The following is a 14,597-nucleotide window of genomic DNA, read 5'->3' on the forward strand; positions in this document are numbered from 1 at the left end:
AACTGCAAAAAGGTGGGAATTTAAGGAGATGGGACCTGGATAAACTAAAAGAACCAGAGGTTGTACAGAGATTCAGGGAGAGCATAAGGGAGCAATTGACAGGAATGGGGGAAATAAATACAGTAGAAGAAGAATGGGTAGCTTTGAGGGATGAAGTAGTGAAGGCAGCAGAGGATCAAGTAGGTAAAAAGACGAGGGCTAGTAGAAATCCTTGGGTAACAGAAGAAATATTGAATTTAATTGATGAAAGGAGAAAATATAAAAATGCAGTAAGTGGAACAGGCAAAAAGGAATACAAACGTCTCAAAAATGAGATCGACAGGAAGTGCAAAATGGCTAAGCAGGGATGGCTAGAGGACAAATGTAAGGATGTAGAGGCCTATCTCACTAGGGGTAAGATAGATACCGCCTACAGGAAAATTAAAGAGACCTTTGGAGATAAGAGAACCACTTGTATGAATATCAAGAGCTCAGATGGAAACCCAGTTCTAAGCAAAGAAGGGAAAGCAGAAAGGTGGAAGGAGTATATAGAGGGTCTATACAAGGGCGATGTACTTGAGGACAATATTATGGAAATGGAAGAGGATGTAGATGAAGATGAAATGGGAGATATGATACTGCGTGAAGAGTTTGACAGAGCACTGAAAGACCTGAGTCGAAACAAAGCCCCCGGAGTAGACAATATTCCATTGGAACTACTGACGGCCGTGGGAGAGCCAGTCCTGACAAAACTCTACCATCTGGTGAGGAAGATGTATGAGACAGGCGAAATACCCTCAGACTTCAAGAAGAATATAATAATTCCAATCCCAGGAAATGAGGCACTTAAAGTAGTAAAGGAGTTTTGCTATTTGGGGAGCAAAATAACTGATGATGGTCGAAGTAGAGAGGATATAAAATTTAGGCTGGCAATGGCAAGGAAAGCGTTTCTGAAGAAGAGAAATTTGTTAACATCCAGTATTGATTTAAGTGTCAGGAAGTCATTTCTGAAAGTATTTGTATGGAGTGTAGCCATGTATGGAAGTGAAACATGGACGATAAATAGTTTGGACAAGAAGAGAATAGAAGCTTTCGAAATGTGGTGCTACAGAAGAATGCTGAAGATTAGATGGGTAGATCACATAACTAATGAGGAAGTATTGAATAGGATTGGGGAGAAGAGAAGTTTGTGGCGCAACCATAGGTAGAAGAGCAAATAAATAAGCAAACTAAGAGCCATAGCCCAAATAAAGAAATGTGTACATACGCTTTTATATCATAATCTACAAATGTGTTGTTATATATTGTTTATACTAATGTAGCCACTGTGTTTTATGGCACTTTTATGTTTCACAGCTGCTGACTGACATGTTTTGGCACAATATCTGTGCAGAATTTGATGCATATTTTCATTTATTAACTGTTAAAGGCAAACATTTTTTGAAACTTCCTGGCAGATTACAACTCTGTGGTGGACTGGGACACCTGTGTCTTTCGCAAGCTAGTGTTCTACCAGCTGAGAAACCCAAGTACAACTCGCAACCCATCCTCAGAGCTTCACTTCAAACAGTACCTCATCTTGCACCTTCCAAAATTCACAGAAGTTCTCCAGAGAAACTCGCAGGAAGTTTTATATCAGTGCACACTCCACTTCAAAGTGAAAAATTCATTCTGGAAGCAACCCCTGGCTGTTGCTACGCCATGTCTCCACAATATCCAAGAATGCTTGTCCAGCAAGTTCCACAGGAGAACTTTTGTAAAGTCTGAAATGTATGAGGTACTGGTGGAAGTAAAACTGTGAGAAAGGGTAATGAGTCGTGCATAGGTAGCTAAGTTGGTAGAGCACCTTATTGCAAATGACAAAGGTCCTGTGTTCGAGTCTTTGTCTAGCACACACTGTTGCAGAATGAAAACTTCATTCTATTAACATTTTTTGTCATTTCAAGTAACTTATCTTCAGGTAAAAAAAATCCTGTGCAAATAACATTTTGTTGTCATCAGTCCATATCTTTGTTGAAACACATTAAAACATTTATGGATTTCAATAAATCAGCAGACAAATGGTACAAAGTACATCCTGAAGCTCAGTAAATGAACCTTCACATTACATGATTTCAGGGAGTGGGAGGAGGGGGGGGGAGGGGGGGGAAGGGGGGGAAGGGGGGGGCAGATGGCACATGAAGTTATCTACAATAACAAAGATTCTCATAATCCCCATTTAAGAGAAGTAGCAACACAAATGAACCTTCCATTCACATTTACCCCAATCCCAAAGTCACAAACTGAAACACACACTTCAGAACACAGCAATAAACTGAATTAAATATACACTAACTACAATAAATAGAGTACAGCATTATTCACAAACTAAGTTTAATGCATGAAGTTTACGACAAAACATACCTTGGTGTCAGAGGGCTAACATTATTGCACAGAATACTGCCTCTAAACCGTGACTGCTTCCCTCTTGAGTTTGAAAGTGCTCCTATACCAGACAGAGCTGAGCACAAAGTGTTATGTACCAACGGACTGTCATCTGGTGTAAATACCTTAACACTCGTCAACGCAGTATTAAAGCAGTTGGAATTTTGTACAGGAGTGCTAAAATATTAAATTTTAAATTACCAGACTAATAAACTTATCACTGCATTTTGTTCTAAATATTAAAGAAACATTAAGAAAAAAAACATACAAAACAATGGTAAAAATAAAATCTGACAGGTGCCACAATGAATTTCTCAGGGAAAAATATGAAATACATAGGATACAAGGCAATTATTATGACACAACCTGTTTTATTTTACTTTACTTACAAAATATTTTCGGTTGTGAGCTCTGCAACATCCATGTACTAATTTATACTTACGTGACAAACCCTATTTTTAGGGCTATATTTTAATTTTGACAAATGGATCTATGCAGACATTTGTAATAACAGCGATGATACATCAGTCCATACTAATGTAAAATTGCCACCTTCTGAAGAAGACAAATTTAAATTTGTTGAAACCTAGGTAAAGAATTCTTTATCCATTGCAACTGGTCGGCTGTTTATAATTTTATTACATGGAACCGTTGCTGTTGTGCAGCTATGTTTAAAATACTAAAATATTTTCTATTACACTCTACAGCTTTCAAAAATGCACAGAAAACAATTTTCACCCTAGTTTTTTGGGACATTGTTTAAGCTTTCATCCAATAAACATCTGCTATTCTTTTTTTCATTTTTGGGAGCAAAGCCAAGCCATTAGGCAACACCATGACTGCAGGGAGTGAGCTGCTTACTGCATCTAGAATGTTGTTGCTATTAGATAATTATCTAAGGGTTTTTACCACAGTCCAGTGAGTTTAAACACTTTGCAATCTGAGGCAGCAAGTACTGTCCCACACACTATTCATGACTGTTCTTCGAGTTTCCACTCCTGACCGATAAAAGCAGTCACTATTTTCTCATTGACATACTCTGATTTCATGTAGTGAGAAACAATAGTTCTTAAACTTATTATAAGCACTTCTTTGCACTTAAAGGTGCTATGCAGTACCTGCTCTACTGTCAAGCTGTACTATACCCACAAAGAAAAATCCTTTGTCACTTTAATTTATACTGTAACATGGTGTAACTGCAGGGAAAAGGGGGAGGGGGGGGGGAGGAGGAAACAGGTACAGGATCTCATACAAATAGTGGAATAACCTCACGTATCCATTCTACAGTAGGTTTTGTACTGTAGAAATATTCTTTTCCCACACTGGTGGAGATCGGGAGTGTACTTGATGATTAAATTATCCCTTTGAGACTGAACCACCTGAACATTCAAGATTGATGTGTAGAATCTTCTTTGAATATTAGCATTTTTTAAACCATTAACATTAAGCTCCAAGTCACCTAGTTTTTATTATTTTGAAAGAAATTTTTAATCCCGAGTATACTTGGGCAACTAAAAACAGACTTTGAAAAAGTAAAACCTCACTTATATCCATTTCAGCACTGATAGTTAAGTGTCTGCCACTCAAAAGCATCCATACCTAAATTTGTAGCATTGCTATTGTGTTTTAGTTTGGTGGTTGGCACTAAATATTGTCTTTACTGTGTGTAGATTTGGATACTTGACGATGACATACACATTTTCAGACTCTATCCTGTATATCATTCAGACAATGCTTCCAAAAGTGGGTGTCTATAATGATCCTGAGTTTGACATTGAATTTAGAGGCTAAGAAAGTGAAGAAGAAAGTGATGTTACTTCAAAGGGGACTGAAAGTCATGCAAGTTCGTCAGATGACTGGCAAGTGCTTCCCAGTGCTACTGGATGAGTACGTCTACTGTGCTCCAGCCAGATCCTCCAACATATCTGTTGAAGAAATCACTGATGTATATTGTTTCACTTCATATCTACACAGAAAATTGTTTACTCAAACACCACTGCACGATTAACTCGGGATTTTATTAAAGATGATCTTCAAATGTTTGTAACTCATTATTTTGAGCTTTTAAAACTATCTTTATATGCCTATATGTAATTTCATTCATTAAGGGACATTAACCAAAAAATACTAATTTTTAGAACACTATTTGTAAAAAAAAGTTTTATGAATAAGTTAAGGGATTAAGTAGTGACCTCAGTCCAAGGAAAACCACACTACAGGACTACACACTGTTCCTCTTTCCACCGAGGCAATTTCTCTCAAGACTAAATGATATAAAACTATGAAAAAGTCTGGTAAGAACATGACTGATGGCTACAGTGTCAGTCTGAACATATGCATAATCACTTCATGTTTTGTCCATTTGAAGACTCATTCAGAGAACTTCAACATCATCTGCACAGGAGAAACTAACAGAATCATAACATAATTAGGAAAGGTGGTGAAGAGAGGAATAATGATTAATTACAAGACAAGCAAAAATACACACAAAAATTGGATAAGTATATGTGCAAACTTTTCGTAAAATAAAACTCTGCGGCTAAATGGATTTATTTATGATGTAAGAAGGCAAAGACGAGATGAACTCAAAGTTAGCAGAGAGATATCCCTGACAATTTCTTTTTTCAAGCAGTTTTCTTTAATACATCTATAAGCTGTGCACCTTACAAGAAGAAGCTCGACACCAATTTGTTTCCCTTACAATTTTAATGGGCATCTGCTATAGGTTCACATCTTTTCATAATGATGCACTAAACTGCCAAATTCTCCATCCATAGAAATTGTGTGCTTGCTACCTATACAAGTTTCAGAATGTGTACCATTAGTCTGCTTTTCAAGTTTGTTAATTTACAAAATTTGCCCCTGAAAATATCTTCCTACTTAGCATGTAGAAAAATACATCATCTTGCAAGTAGTAATTGTTTAACTTTTGGAATTTGTGGGTACCATATATCTGTTAAGATGAAAACTAGATACACAAGTTAACCAGGATTCCACCAGCATGATGGAAACAGCAGAGGGGATGAAATGGAGAGCAAGTGCCACGTTATATAAGTATTACTGCACAGGAGGCAACACTGATGTACTATATTAGGAAGATTAAAAAAAAAAGAACTGTCAAATTTATATCCGTCAATTTCTAACAACATTCAATAATAAGTTAGCAAAATTCAAAAATGTGGAATGGAACATGGCTATTAACTACCAGTTCATTGAGATAAGATGTATACCACTGTAGAGTGGGTCAGCAGATCAGAAGCAAAACACAAAATTAAAAGCGAGAATACTGAAAAACTTCCCTAGGCACTTTTTTTTACTTTTTTATTTTTTTACTTACACACACACACACACACACACACACACACACACACACACACACACACACAGTGTAATTTGTTTATTTTACCATGTACGCTGTCTCAACTTTCAAGAGTTACTACATGATGCAATTATTAATATAAATGAGAATTTTAAGGTAGCCATTTTATAACCAGGAAAGTTGGTCACTGGGATGTTTTGAGAACTGGGTTTTAGTCCATTACAACACTCCTCAGAAAAGTCACTCTATAGAAGTTTTCAAAATAACATATTAGTACACATTTCAACAGTGTGACACACTTTACGGTAAGGAGCTCACCACACGTCAGTCGCTCTTGTCCTGACGTCTGGGTAACATGCCGTTCTGTTTAAGCCTTTCCAAACTTAGCCATGTCTCCTTTTAATGGAGGAATTAATATTTTTGAATCTACAAACAGTCATTTACTTTTATAACTTTCTATTAACAGCACTCTTTATTTCACCTACTGGTACTGGCCAGCAGTTCAGTTCCGTAACTTAATTACATAGTAATTTATGAATACATAAGCCATGAAATGTTAAAACTGTAATTTTACAAAATGAAAATTATTGACATTTATGTTAATCTTTATGGAAGATGTTAAATTCCACAATGGGAAACTATATAAGTTAACATAAAATCAAACACTGGACAATATAAATAAGTCACAATTATAGTTACCTGTTTACTGTATTTTGTTGCACCTCATTTGGGGTGGTGTTGGAATTATTAGAGGAAAGAGTGTTTCCACCAAATGATGTACCAAAGCCATATTCACAAGTGGTACGATGGCTACTGCCAGTACACATAATAAAACTGTCCAGATTTGAAACCTGAAATGTTCTTAGGGGATCTGGTTTCTCCCCACAATTACACAGTTCCTCAAAAGAATGCCAAAGGAATGGATTGAGTTTTAGAGCCCGTCGCAAAGCCTCTGCAGCTTTGGAGCCTCGTTCTGTTTGCAAACATATTTTTGCAAGGATCTGGAGAGCAAAACAAGAGTGTTCCCCAAATTCTGATATTATTTCTTCAAGATTTCTGGATCTAGATGGATCTCCGCCTGTTAGAATAGATTCTGCTTCAGACAGCCTATGGAGAGAAAACACAAAACACATTCAACTATTCTTATCCTAGAATATATGACAGTAATAAATATACCACACACAAAACCACACAAAAAAAATTACTACGATAAACACTGGAATAAATAGGCAACCACTCGCCATACAGGAACTGTTCTTGGTGCTTAGGTACCAAGAACACCTAAGCACCAGGAACAGTTCCTGGTGCTTAGGTATAGCAGAAAGGTTATGAACTTGCATTTCAGTAATACCACTATTTGTATTACAATAATTACAGTTATCATATGGGTCTTATAAAGAGATTTACTTTATAGTTAAATCTGAGGAACCTTTAATGGATACAAGTATTGCAACTAGTTTAGTAATACATACACTTTGCTCTGTAGCCCCAGCAACACATTGGCTTTTTTGCACATCAATATATACCACAAGATTCCTTGTTTTGGAATTCAGACGGTATACTGTGATAATCACAGCTAAAAAAAAAAGAAACCATACTTACTTTATCTAAGATTAAACCAGCAGAGCCTTTATTGGTGCCTGCATGTATCAAATATGATCATAACTTTTTGTGTGTGTGTGTGTGTGTGTGTGTGTGTGTGTGTGAGAGAGAGAGAGAGAGAGAGAGAGAGAGAGAGAGTGTCTTATTGTATGACATCAGAAGCCTTTAATTATGATTCAATTAAACAACTTTTCTTAACATTTTAGACTGCCTTGAAAACCAAACTACGCAACTGATAAGGACCTTTTCACACAGGAGATGATGCTTCTTGATACAGTTAGCCACTTCCTGTGGCCAGTCTTCAGTGCACAGACCCAAAGTCCCAATCATAGATGAACTGTCACCTGTCTGTTATGTTACAGAACTATTCAGTAACAAAATGTTTCCCTTTGAAAAAATAGTAGTGGACACTGCAGATGTCATTATGAAGAAGTGCTCAATTGCTGCCTGTCTAGAGTAAGACGCCTTACAGAATTTACATTTGACTTATTGTCGAGTAAGGTAGGCTATTCCTGTTTGGGTGCCTGCTCATGGGCAGCCAGCTGCCCATCGACACAGATGGACTGGGATATACCCAAGCAGCTGATGCAGGGACAGTCAGGCAGCCAGGCCATAGTCTATGCAATCATACTCTACTGGGGAATGCCCATGGACAGGGGTGGTCAAGTGGCTTGCACAAGTGCGAGACGCGCGCAATGGGGCTGCCTCACAGACAGCCTGCACCTGCTCCCAAGCGAGCCAAGGGGTGCCTTTGCCCCATGAGGAAGGACTGGAACAGCCTGCAATAAGGGCTGGATTTTTCACAGGCCTATCAACATATCACTCCTGTTTGCAGAAGACTTAATATGGTGGGCTGTGCTTCAAAATGATGTTTTCACTCAAGACTGAATAAAATTTAAGACATACTGCAGAGCAGATGCAAAATCTGGCTCTGTTACAAATTGCAGCTCGAATGGGAAGAAAACTATTAGTAAGACTTTACTGGCATTTTTTATCAACCCTTTTTGTCATCACCTACAACAGAAAGATCTGCAGTACAATGCACAAGTCATACATGTTTGTACAGTATGCATCTTGCTAAAGATTAATAAAAATTATTACAAGTCAGTACCAAATGTGGTGGGAAGATGTCCAAACCATGTTATAAACTCTACATATTTCATTCCAAGCTTCAGCCTATTTTCATTTTTTGACACTGTAAGGTACAGGGCTCTCCCACAGTACTGACCTACTTCACTTCTGTAATGAAACTTTCTGTGTTGAATAAAGTCGCTGTTTTCTATACAGTCAAGAAACGTACAGAAAACCTTTAGTGTGCACTACTGAGAAACAGCAGGCAAAGTTGCTTGCTGACTTGACATTGTGTACTGAAACTGTGTGTGAAGAGTGTACCATTGGCAGGAAGTGGCTCGCAGCCTGAAGGCTTGTATTTTGAGCAGCAGAAATTTACCTGACAAGCTACACAACAGCTACAGTGAGCTGCAACCCTTGTGCGAAAGTACGCATAAGGATAAGGTTCAATGTAAAGCAAACTGATTCAGTTTTCTGCATCTAGATACGTGGCCTCTTAACTAAATCGACACCCAATACAGTCACTTCATTTCTAATTTTTTTTACATTATATTCATATTTTCGCATTTGTAATTAATGCACCTGAAATGCACTTATATGTTCACAATCTGGTGGTGCTGCCACTCAATCGTCTAGTAATACCAAGTATCTGACATAACTGTTAAAATTTTTGTCTCTTCTCAGTTATAACAACACACCAGTGGTAGCGACAGTGCAGTATTTTAGGTAACCTTGTACACTTATGTACTTGTCTCTTTCATATGTACGATAAACCAGCACCCCACCCCTCTAATTCCCCGAAAAACCAAACTTCTTTACATAAAACAGCTTCCAATGTGTAATTACAAGCAAGTTTGTGTGTTCAATAACTGATGTTGATGTTGAGAGTGTAAAATCTATATGCTTGATGCTGAAATTTTGCTGCAGTTGGACGTCAGTAAGTGCTCTCATTCTCTAATACTGGGAGAATATAGGCTGGGTAGTTTGTGCACTACGAGTTACACTGCCTCAAGAGACACACAGCTTCTTCTAAGTTTCATTCTCGATCTATGTGTTAAACCTTTAATATAAGATCATAACTCGTACTGAGCAGATTATGACAGCATTTTAAATTTGGTCAATAATTATATGAAATACTGAAAATTAAATTTTTATTTTTCCTGGAAGCTATGAGGAAGGCAACCTGCAACTGGGACTGGGTGAACATTTTAGCTGTTAAGTAATATAAATAGCTTAGATGAGAGGAAATAACTAATGTTTTCATTTCTCTTTATTCCAGCTGTAAATCTGCAGATGGCCCAATTCAGCTGACCCCAGTCATAAGTCACAGAGAACAGAATGTCAACCACAGGACTTCTTCACAAGTGTACATTTTATAAAATACACTGACACATTTGTATACTGTTGGCTGGCTGATTGATTAGTTGGTTGGAAGTTTAAGGATCCAAACAGTAGATAAAAACATATAAGTCAGGTTGGAGAGCAGGTGAGGGCTCCCCAGAACTTGTCTAAGAGAGGCACCTCCCTCACATCTGGTACCTGCCAACACAAAGCAGGGATAGGTCAGCAACAGAATAAATAGGTCCTTCTAGATAGCTGTAGAGGTGGTCTGTAATAGTAAAAGTCAAAAGATTAAAAAATAGTGAACATCAGTGGACTGAAAATAGTAAATTCAGATGCGAGAAATAACCAGGTTGGTAGGTGGCTGCATAAGTGTTCCCAGGGACACAGAGTTCAACAGGTGGTGCTCCTCCCACAACTGTTCACTCTTGTTCATTGGAGTGCTATACGAAAAAAGTAGTGTGCTGCAGAGAAAAGTACTAACTAAATCTAACAGCAATTAAAAATACAGTAAAAGAGGGATGACTGGATGGCTGATGGAGGATGCACGATTGAGTGAACCCACCCCCCTGACCCCACAAGTGATGAATAATGACAACCTTTTTTTTCCTCCCAAAGGAGAGACAGTTCTTGGGAAGCATTCAAATCTGTACAAAAAGATGGCCAGAGCCTCACGGCCACTGGCTGACAACTTTGGGTTTTTCGCTGTGAAAAACATCCACTGTGGGATTGAGGGCACTTCCCATAGGCAGCACACAGCCAAAACTGTAGTCAACTGGTTTGATGGCTACTGTCAGTGGTCCCAGTGCCGCCAAAGGAGCAGGCACCTACTCATTAGAATATGCAGGCAGGTAACTGCTCAGGCATGAACAGAGTGACCCTTTCATAGTCGGAGGACTACCGCAGAGTGGGCACCTGATGATCCCCCACATGGTCTGACTACCTTGTTAGTTATTGGGAGACCTCAAGCATACGGGTCGCACTTCTGTAACAATTTTCCAACAATTGGAAGCCATACCTGGACACGAAGAACAAATATGAGTCAACCAAAATGTGTTTCGGAAAATAAAGCTTGGGAAAAACCAGCAGGAAGAGCCATGATCTATGTCCTATAAACAAGCAAGGCCGAATTATGAATCTGCCCTAGAGACAAAGTCTATGGAAAAATACAGTCAGTGAGTAAGACTGCAGCAGAGGAAAGGACCGCAACAGCTCAAGGCCAATAGCTGTCATGCATCTACTCACAGGAGAGAGGAAGGTGTGCCAGGGCATGGGAGGGAGGCAAAGGAGTGCAGGAGTGTGGTGCATGGGCAGAGAGGAGTGCAACCACGGAAGGGGGTGCTAAGGTCTGGGTGGGGTATTCACATTGGTGGAGAGATGCGTGCAGGTATGGGGCAGCGAGTAGCGAGTCAGAGAAATGGAGACGGGTCATGAATGGCACAGAGCGAGATGGTGGCCATAGCTGGCACACAGAGGGAAAGGGACAGAGTGAGGTGAGGGCAGCAGCAGTTGCAGTGGGCGACTGCAGAGCTGTGAGGGTGGCGGGTGTGCACGATGGTGGGGAGGATTGGTCGGTTGGTTGATTCAGGAGAGTGGACGAAACAGTGAGGCTACTGGTCCCAAGAGATTTGAGAAGCATGGAGAGGGAAGTTGACCACACCCTTCATCAGGAACCATCCAGGCATTTACATGAAGTGATTTAGGGAAATCACAAAAAACATAAATGAGGATGGCCAGATGTGGGTTTGAACCTTTATCTTCCCAAATGCAAGTTCAGTCCGTTTACCACTGCGTCACCTGGCTCGATGGTGGGGGACCGACACACACGGGTGATTGGCACACAAACTGGTGGGTGGGGTGGCAGGTGCAAATGGGTGGGGGGAGAAGTCAGATGCACACTGTTGGATGGAGGGGAGAAGCAGAGGTAAATGGATGGGGGAGAGGGTCAGACAAAAATGGGTGGATGAGGTGGGGGGGGGGGGGCAGATGCAGACCTGTGGGTGGGGTGGCGCTGACTGGTGGGGGAACCGAGTGCTGACTGGTGGGGGTTGGGCTCAGAGTGGTGGGTGGCAGACAAACAAGGACTGGTAGGACTGGTGTGGGGGAGGCAAAAACTGGTGAACGGGACAGACACACACTTGCTGGGGCGGGGACAGGCACTGATTGATTGAGGGGGGCGAATGCAGACTGGTGGCACTGGTAGGGGGACAGATGTAGACACAGCAGGCTGCTGGCAGATGGGAAGGAGCTGGGGGGGGGGGGGGGGGGGGACACTGCTAGGGTGGTGCAGACAGCTGGAGGGGAACAAAGACTGCCAGCAGGGCAAAGCTGCTGGGGCGGTGGGGGGGGGGGGGGGGGGTGAGCAGCGCAACAGGGTGTGCGGGGGTAGGAGCCGGCACAGACGAGCAGGCAGTGGGACTGGCGCAGACAGGCAGGGATGGGGACAGGCGAAAACTGGCGGAGGTGGCAGGCCGACTGCAGACTGGTGATGGGAGGGTGCAGACTGGTGGGGGTTTGGATGGGTGTAGCTTGGCAGGGAGTGAGGTGAGGGCGGGTGAAGATTGGCAATAGAGTGGGTAGAGGGGGACGAGTTTGGATACAGACTGATGGGGGGCAAGGGGCTGGTGCAGATTGGCGGGCGGTGGGGGAAAGTTGCAGGCTGGCAGGCAGCAGATGCAGACTGGAGGGAGACAGTGTGGGTGCAGCGTGGTGGGGAGGGGTGGGGACAGCTGGGTGCAGCCTGGTGGGGGGTGGGGGGGTGGGAAGCTGGGTGCAGACTGATTGGGGGGGGGGGGGTGAGGAGTGGGTGCAGACTGATTGGGGAGGATGAGGAGTGGATGCACACTGGGATAATGGGTTGGGGGCTGGCCACACATTGGGGGGGGGGGGGGGGGGGGCAGTGGACAACGACTTCCAGTTGTTCTGCGGGTGCAGGTTGGCGGGTATGCATCCAGGCGGGCAGGGACGGGTGAGGGTCGGAGGGGGTGAGAGGCCAAGGGGCAGAGGGGGTCAGAGAGGTTTAGGCGATGAGGGGCGAGGGGGTCGGAGAGGTTGAGGCGACGAGGGGCGATGGGGTCGGAGGGGGTGAGGCGACGAGGGGCGATGGGGTCGGAGGGGGTGAGGCGCCGAGGGGCAATGGGGTCGGAGGGGGTGAGGCGCCGAGAGGCAATGGGGTCGGAGGGGGTGAGGCGCCGAGGGGCAATGGGGTCGGAGGGGGTGAGGCGCCGAGGGGCGATAGGGGCGGAGGGGGTGACGCGACGAGGGGCGAGTAAGGTGCCGGGGAGTGGGTGATGCGTCGAGGGGCGAGGAGGGGTGAGGGTGGCGAGGAGGGGTGTGGGTTGCGCGGAGGGGGACGGGTGTGTGGGTGGAGGGGCGGGGCAGAGGAGCCGAGGGGGGCGGGGAGATAGCCGAGGGGGGCGTGGCAGAGGATCAATGGGGGGGGGGGATAGGAACCGGGGGGGGGGGGCAGAGGAGCCGAGGGGGGAGGGAGAGTGGCGCCGAGGCGGGAGGGGGCGCGGCGCCAATCGGGGGTAGGGGGCGCGGCGCCAATCGGGGGGTAGGGGGCGCGGCGCCAATGGGGGGTGGGGGCGCGGCGCCAATGGGGGGTGGGGGCGCGGCGCCAATGGGGGGTGGGGGCGCGGCGCCAAGGGGGTAGGGAGCGCGGCGCCATGGGGGGTAGGGAGCGCGGCGCCAAGGGGGGGAGGGAGCGCGGCGCCAAGGGGGGGAGGGAGCGCGGCGCCAAGGGGGGGAGGGAGCGCGGCGCCAAGGGGGGGAGGGAGCGCGGCGCCAAGGGGGGGAGGGAGCGCGGCGCCAAGGGGGGGAGGGAGCGCGGCGCCAAGGGGGGGAGGGAGCGCGGCGCCAAGGGGGGGAGGGAGCGCGGCGCCAAGGGGGGGAGGGAGCGCGGCGCCAAGGGGGGGAGGGAGCGCGGCGCCAAGGGGGGGAGGGAGCGCGGCGCCAAGGGGGGGAGGGGGGATGGGGAAAGGTGCCAAGGGGGGGAGGGGGTATAGGTCATGGCGCCAAGGGGGGGAGGGTGTATAGGTCATGGCGCCAAGGGGGGAGGGGGTATGGGTCATGGCGCCAAGGAGGAGAGGGGAGGGGTCATGGCGCCAAGGGGGAGGGGCGCGGCGTTTGGCGCCAAGGGGGAGGGGGGTGGGGCGTGACGCCAAGGGAGAGGGGGTGGGGCGTGGCGCCAAGGAGGAGGGGGGAGGGGTCATGGCGCCAAGGGGGGACATGTCACTGCGCCAAGGGGGGACATGTCACAGCACCAAGGGGGGACATGTCACGGCACCAAGGGGGGACATGTCACGGCACCAAGGGGGGACATGTCACGGCACCAAGGGGGGACATGTCACGGCACCAAGGGGGGACATGTCACGGCACCAAGGGGGGACATGTCACGGCGCCAAGGGGGGGGGCGGGTCACGGCGCCAAGGGGGGGGGCGGGTCACGGCGCCAAGGGGGGGGCGGGTCACGGCGCCAAGGGGGGGGCGGGTCACGGCGCCAAGGGGGGGGCGGGTCACGGCGCCAAGGGGGGGGCGGGTCACGGCGCCAAGGGGGAAGGAGGCTTGGTGCCATGCCAAGGTTGAGGCACGGAGGGGGTAGGCGCTGAGGGGGAGGGAAGAGGCGCCGAGGGGGAGGGAAGAGGCGCCGAGGGGGAGGGAAGAGGCGCCGAGGGGGAGGGAAGAGGCGCCGAGGGGGAGGGAAGAGGCGCCAAGGGGGAGGGAAGAGGCGCCGAGGGGGAGGGAAGAGGCGCCGAGGGGGAGGGGGTGGCGCCAATGGGGGGAGGGGGGAGGCGCCAATGGTGGGAGGGGGCCGGCGCCAACGGGGGGCGGAGGAGGCGCCAACGGGGGGAGGGGGGAGG

General features: G+C 45.9%; 1 protein-coding gene across 1 annotated transcript in view; it reads right to left on the bottom strand.

Moving 5' to 3' along the window:
* Positions 1-14,597, bottom strand: part of LOC126473272 (cell division cycle protein 27 homolog) — a 226,379-nt gene that overhangs the window by 179,339 nt on the left and 32,443 nt on the right. Inside the window, exons 4-5 of the mRNA XM_050100226.1 lie at positions 6,422-6,829; positions 2,383-2,580 (exon numbers count right to left, since the gene is read on the bottom strand). Of these exons, the coding sequence (XP_049956183.1) occupies positions 2,383-2,580; positions 6,422-6,829 (606 nt within the window). The remainder of the gene's footprint in view (positions 1-2,382; positions 2,581-6,421; positions 6,830-14,597) is intronic.

This window comes from Schistocerca serialis, chromosome 4 (assembly GCF_023864345.2).
Source record: "Schistocerca serialis cubense isolate TAMUIC-IGC-003099 chromosome 4, iqSchSeri2.2, whole genome shotgun sequence".
Lineage (NCBI taxonomy): Eukaryota > Metazoa > Arthropoda > Insecta > Orthoptera > Acrididae > Schistocerca > Schistocerca serialis.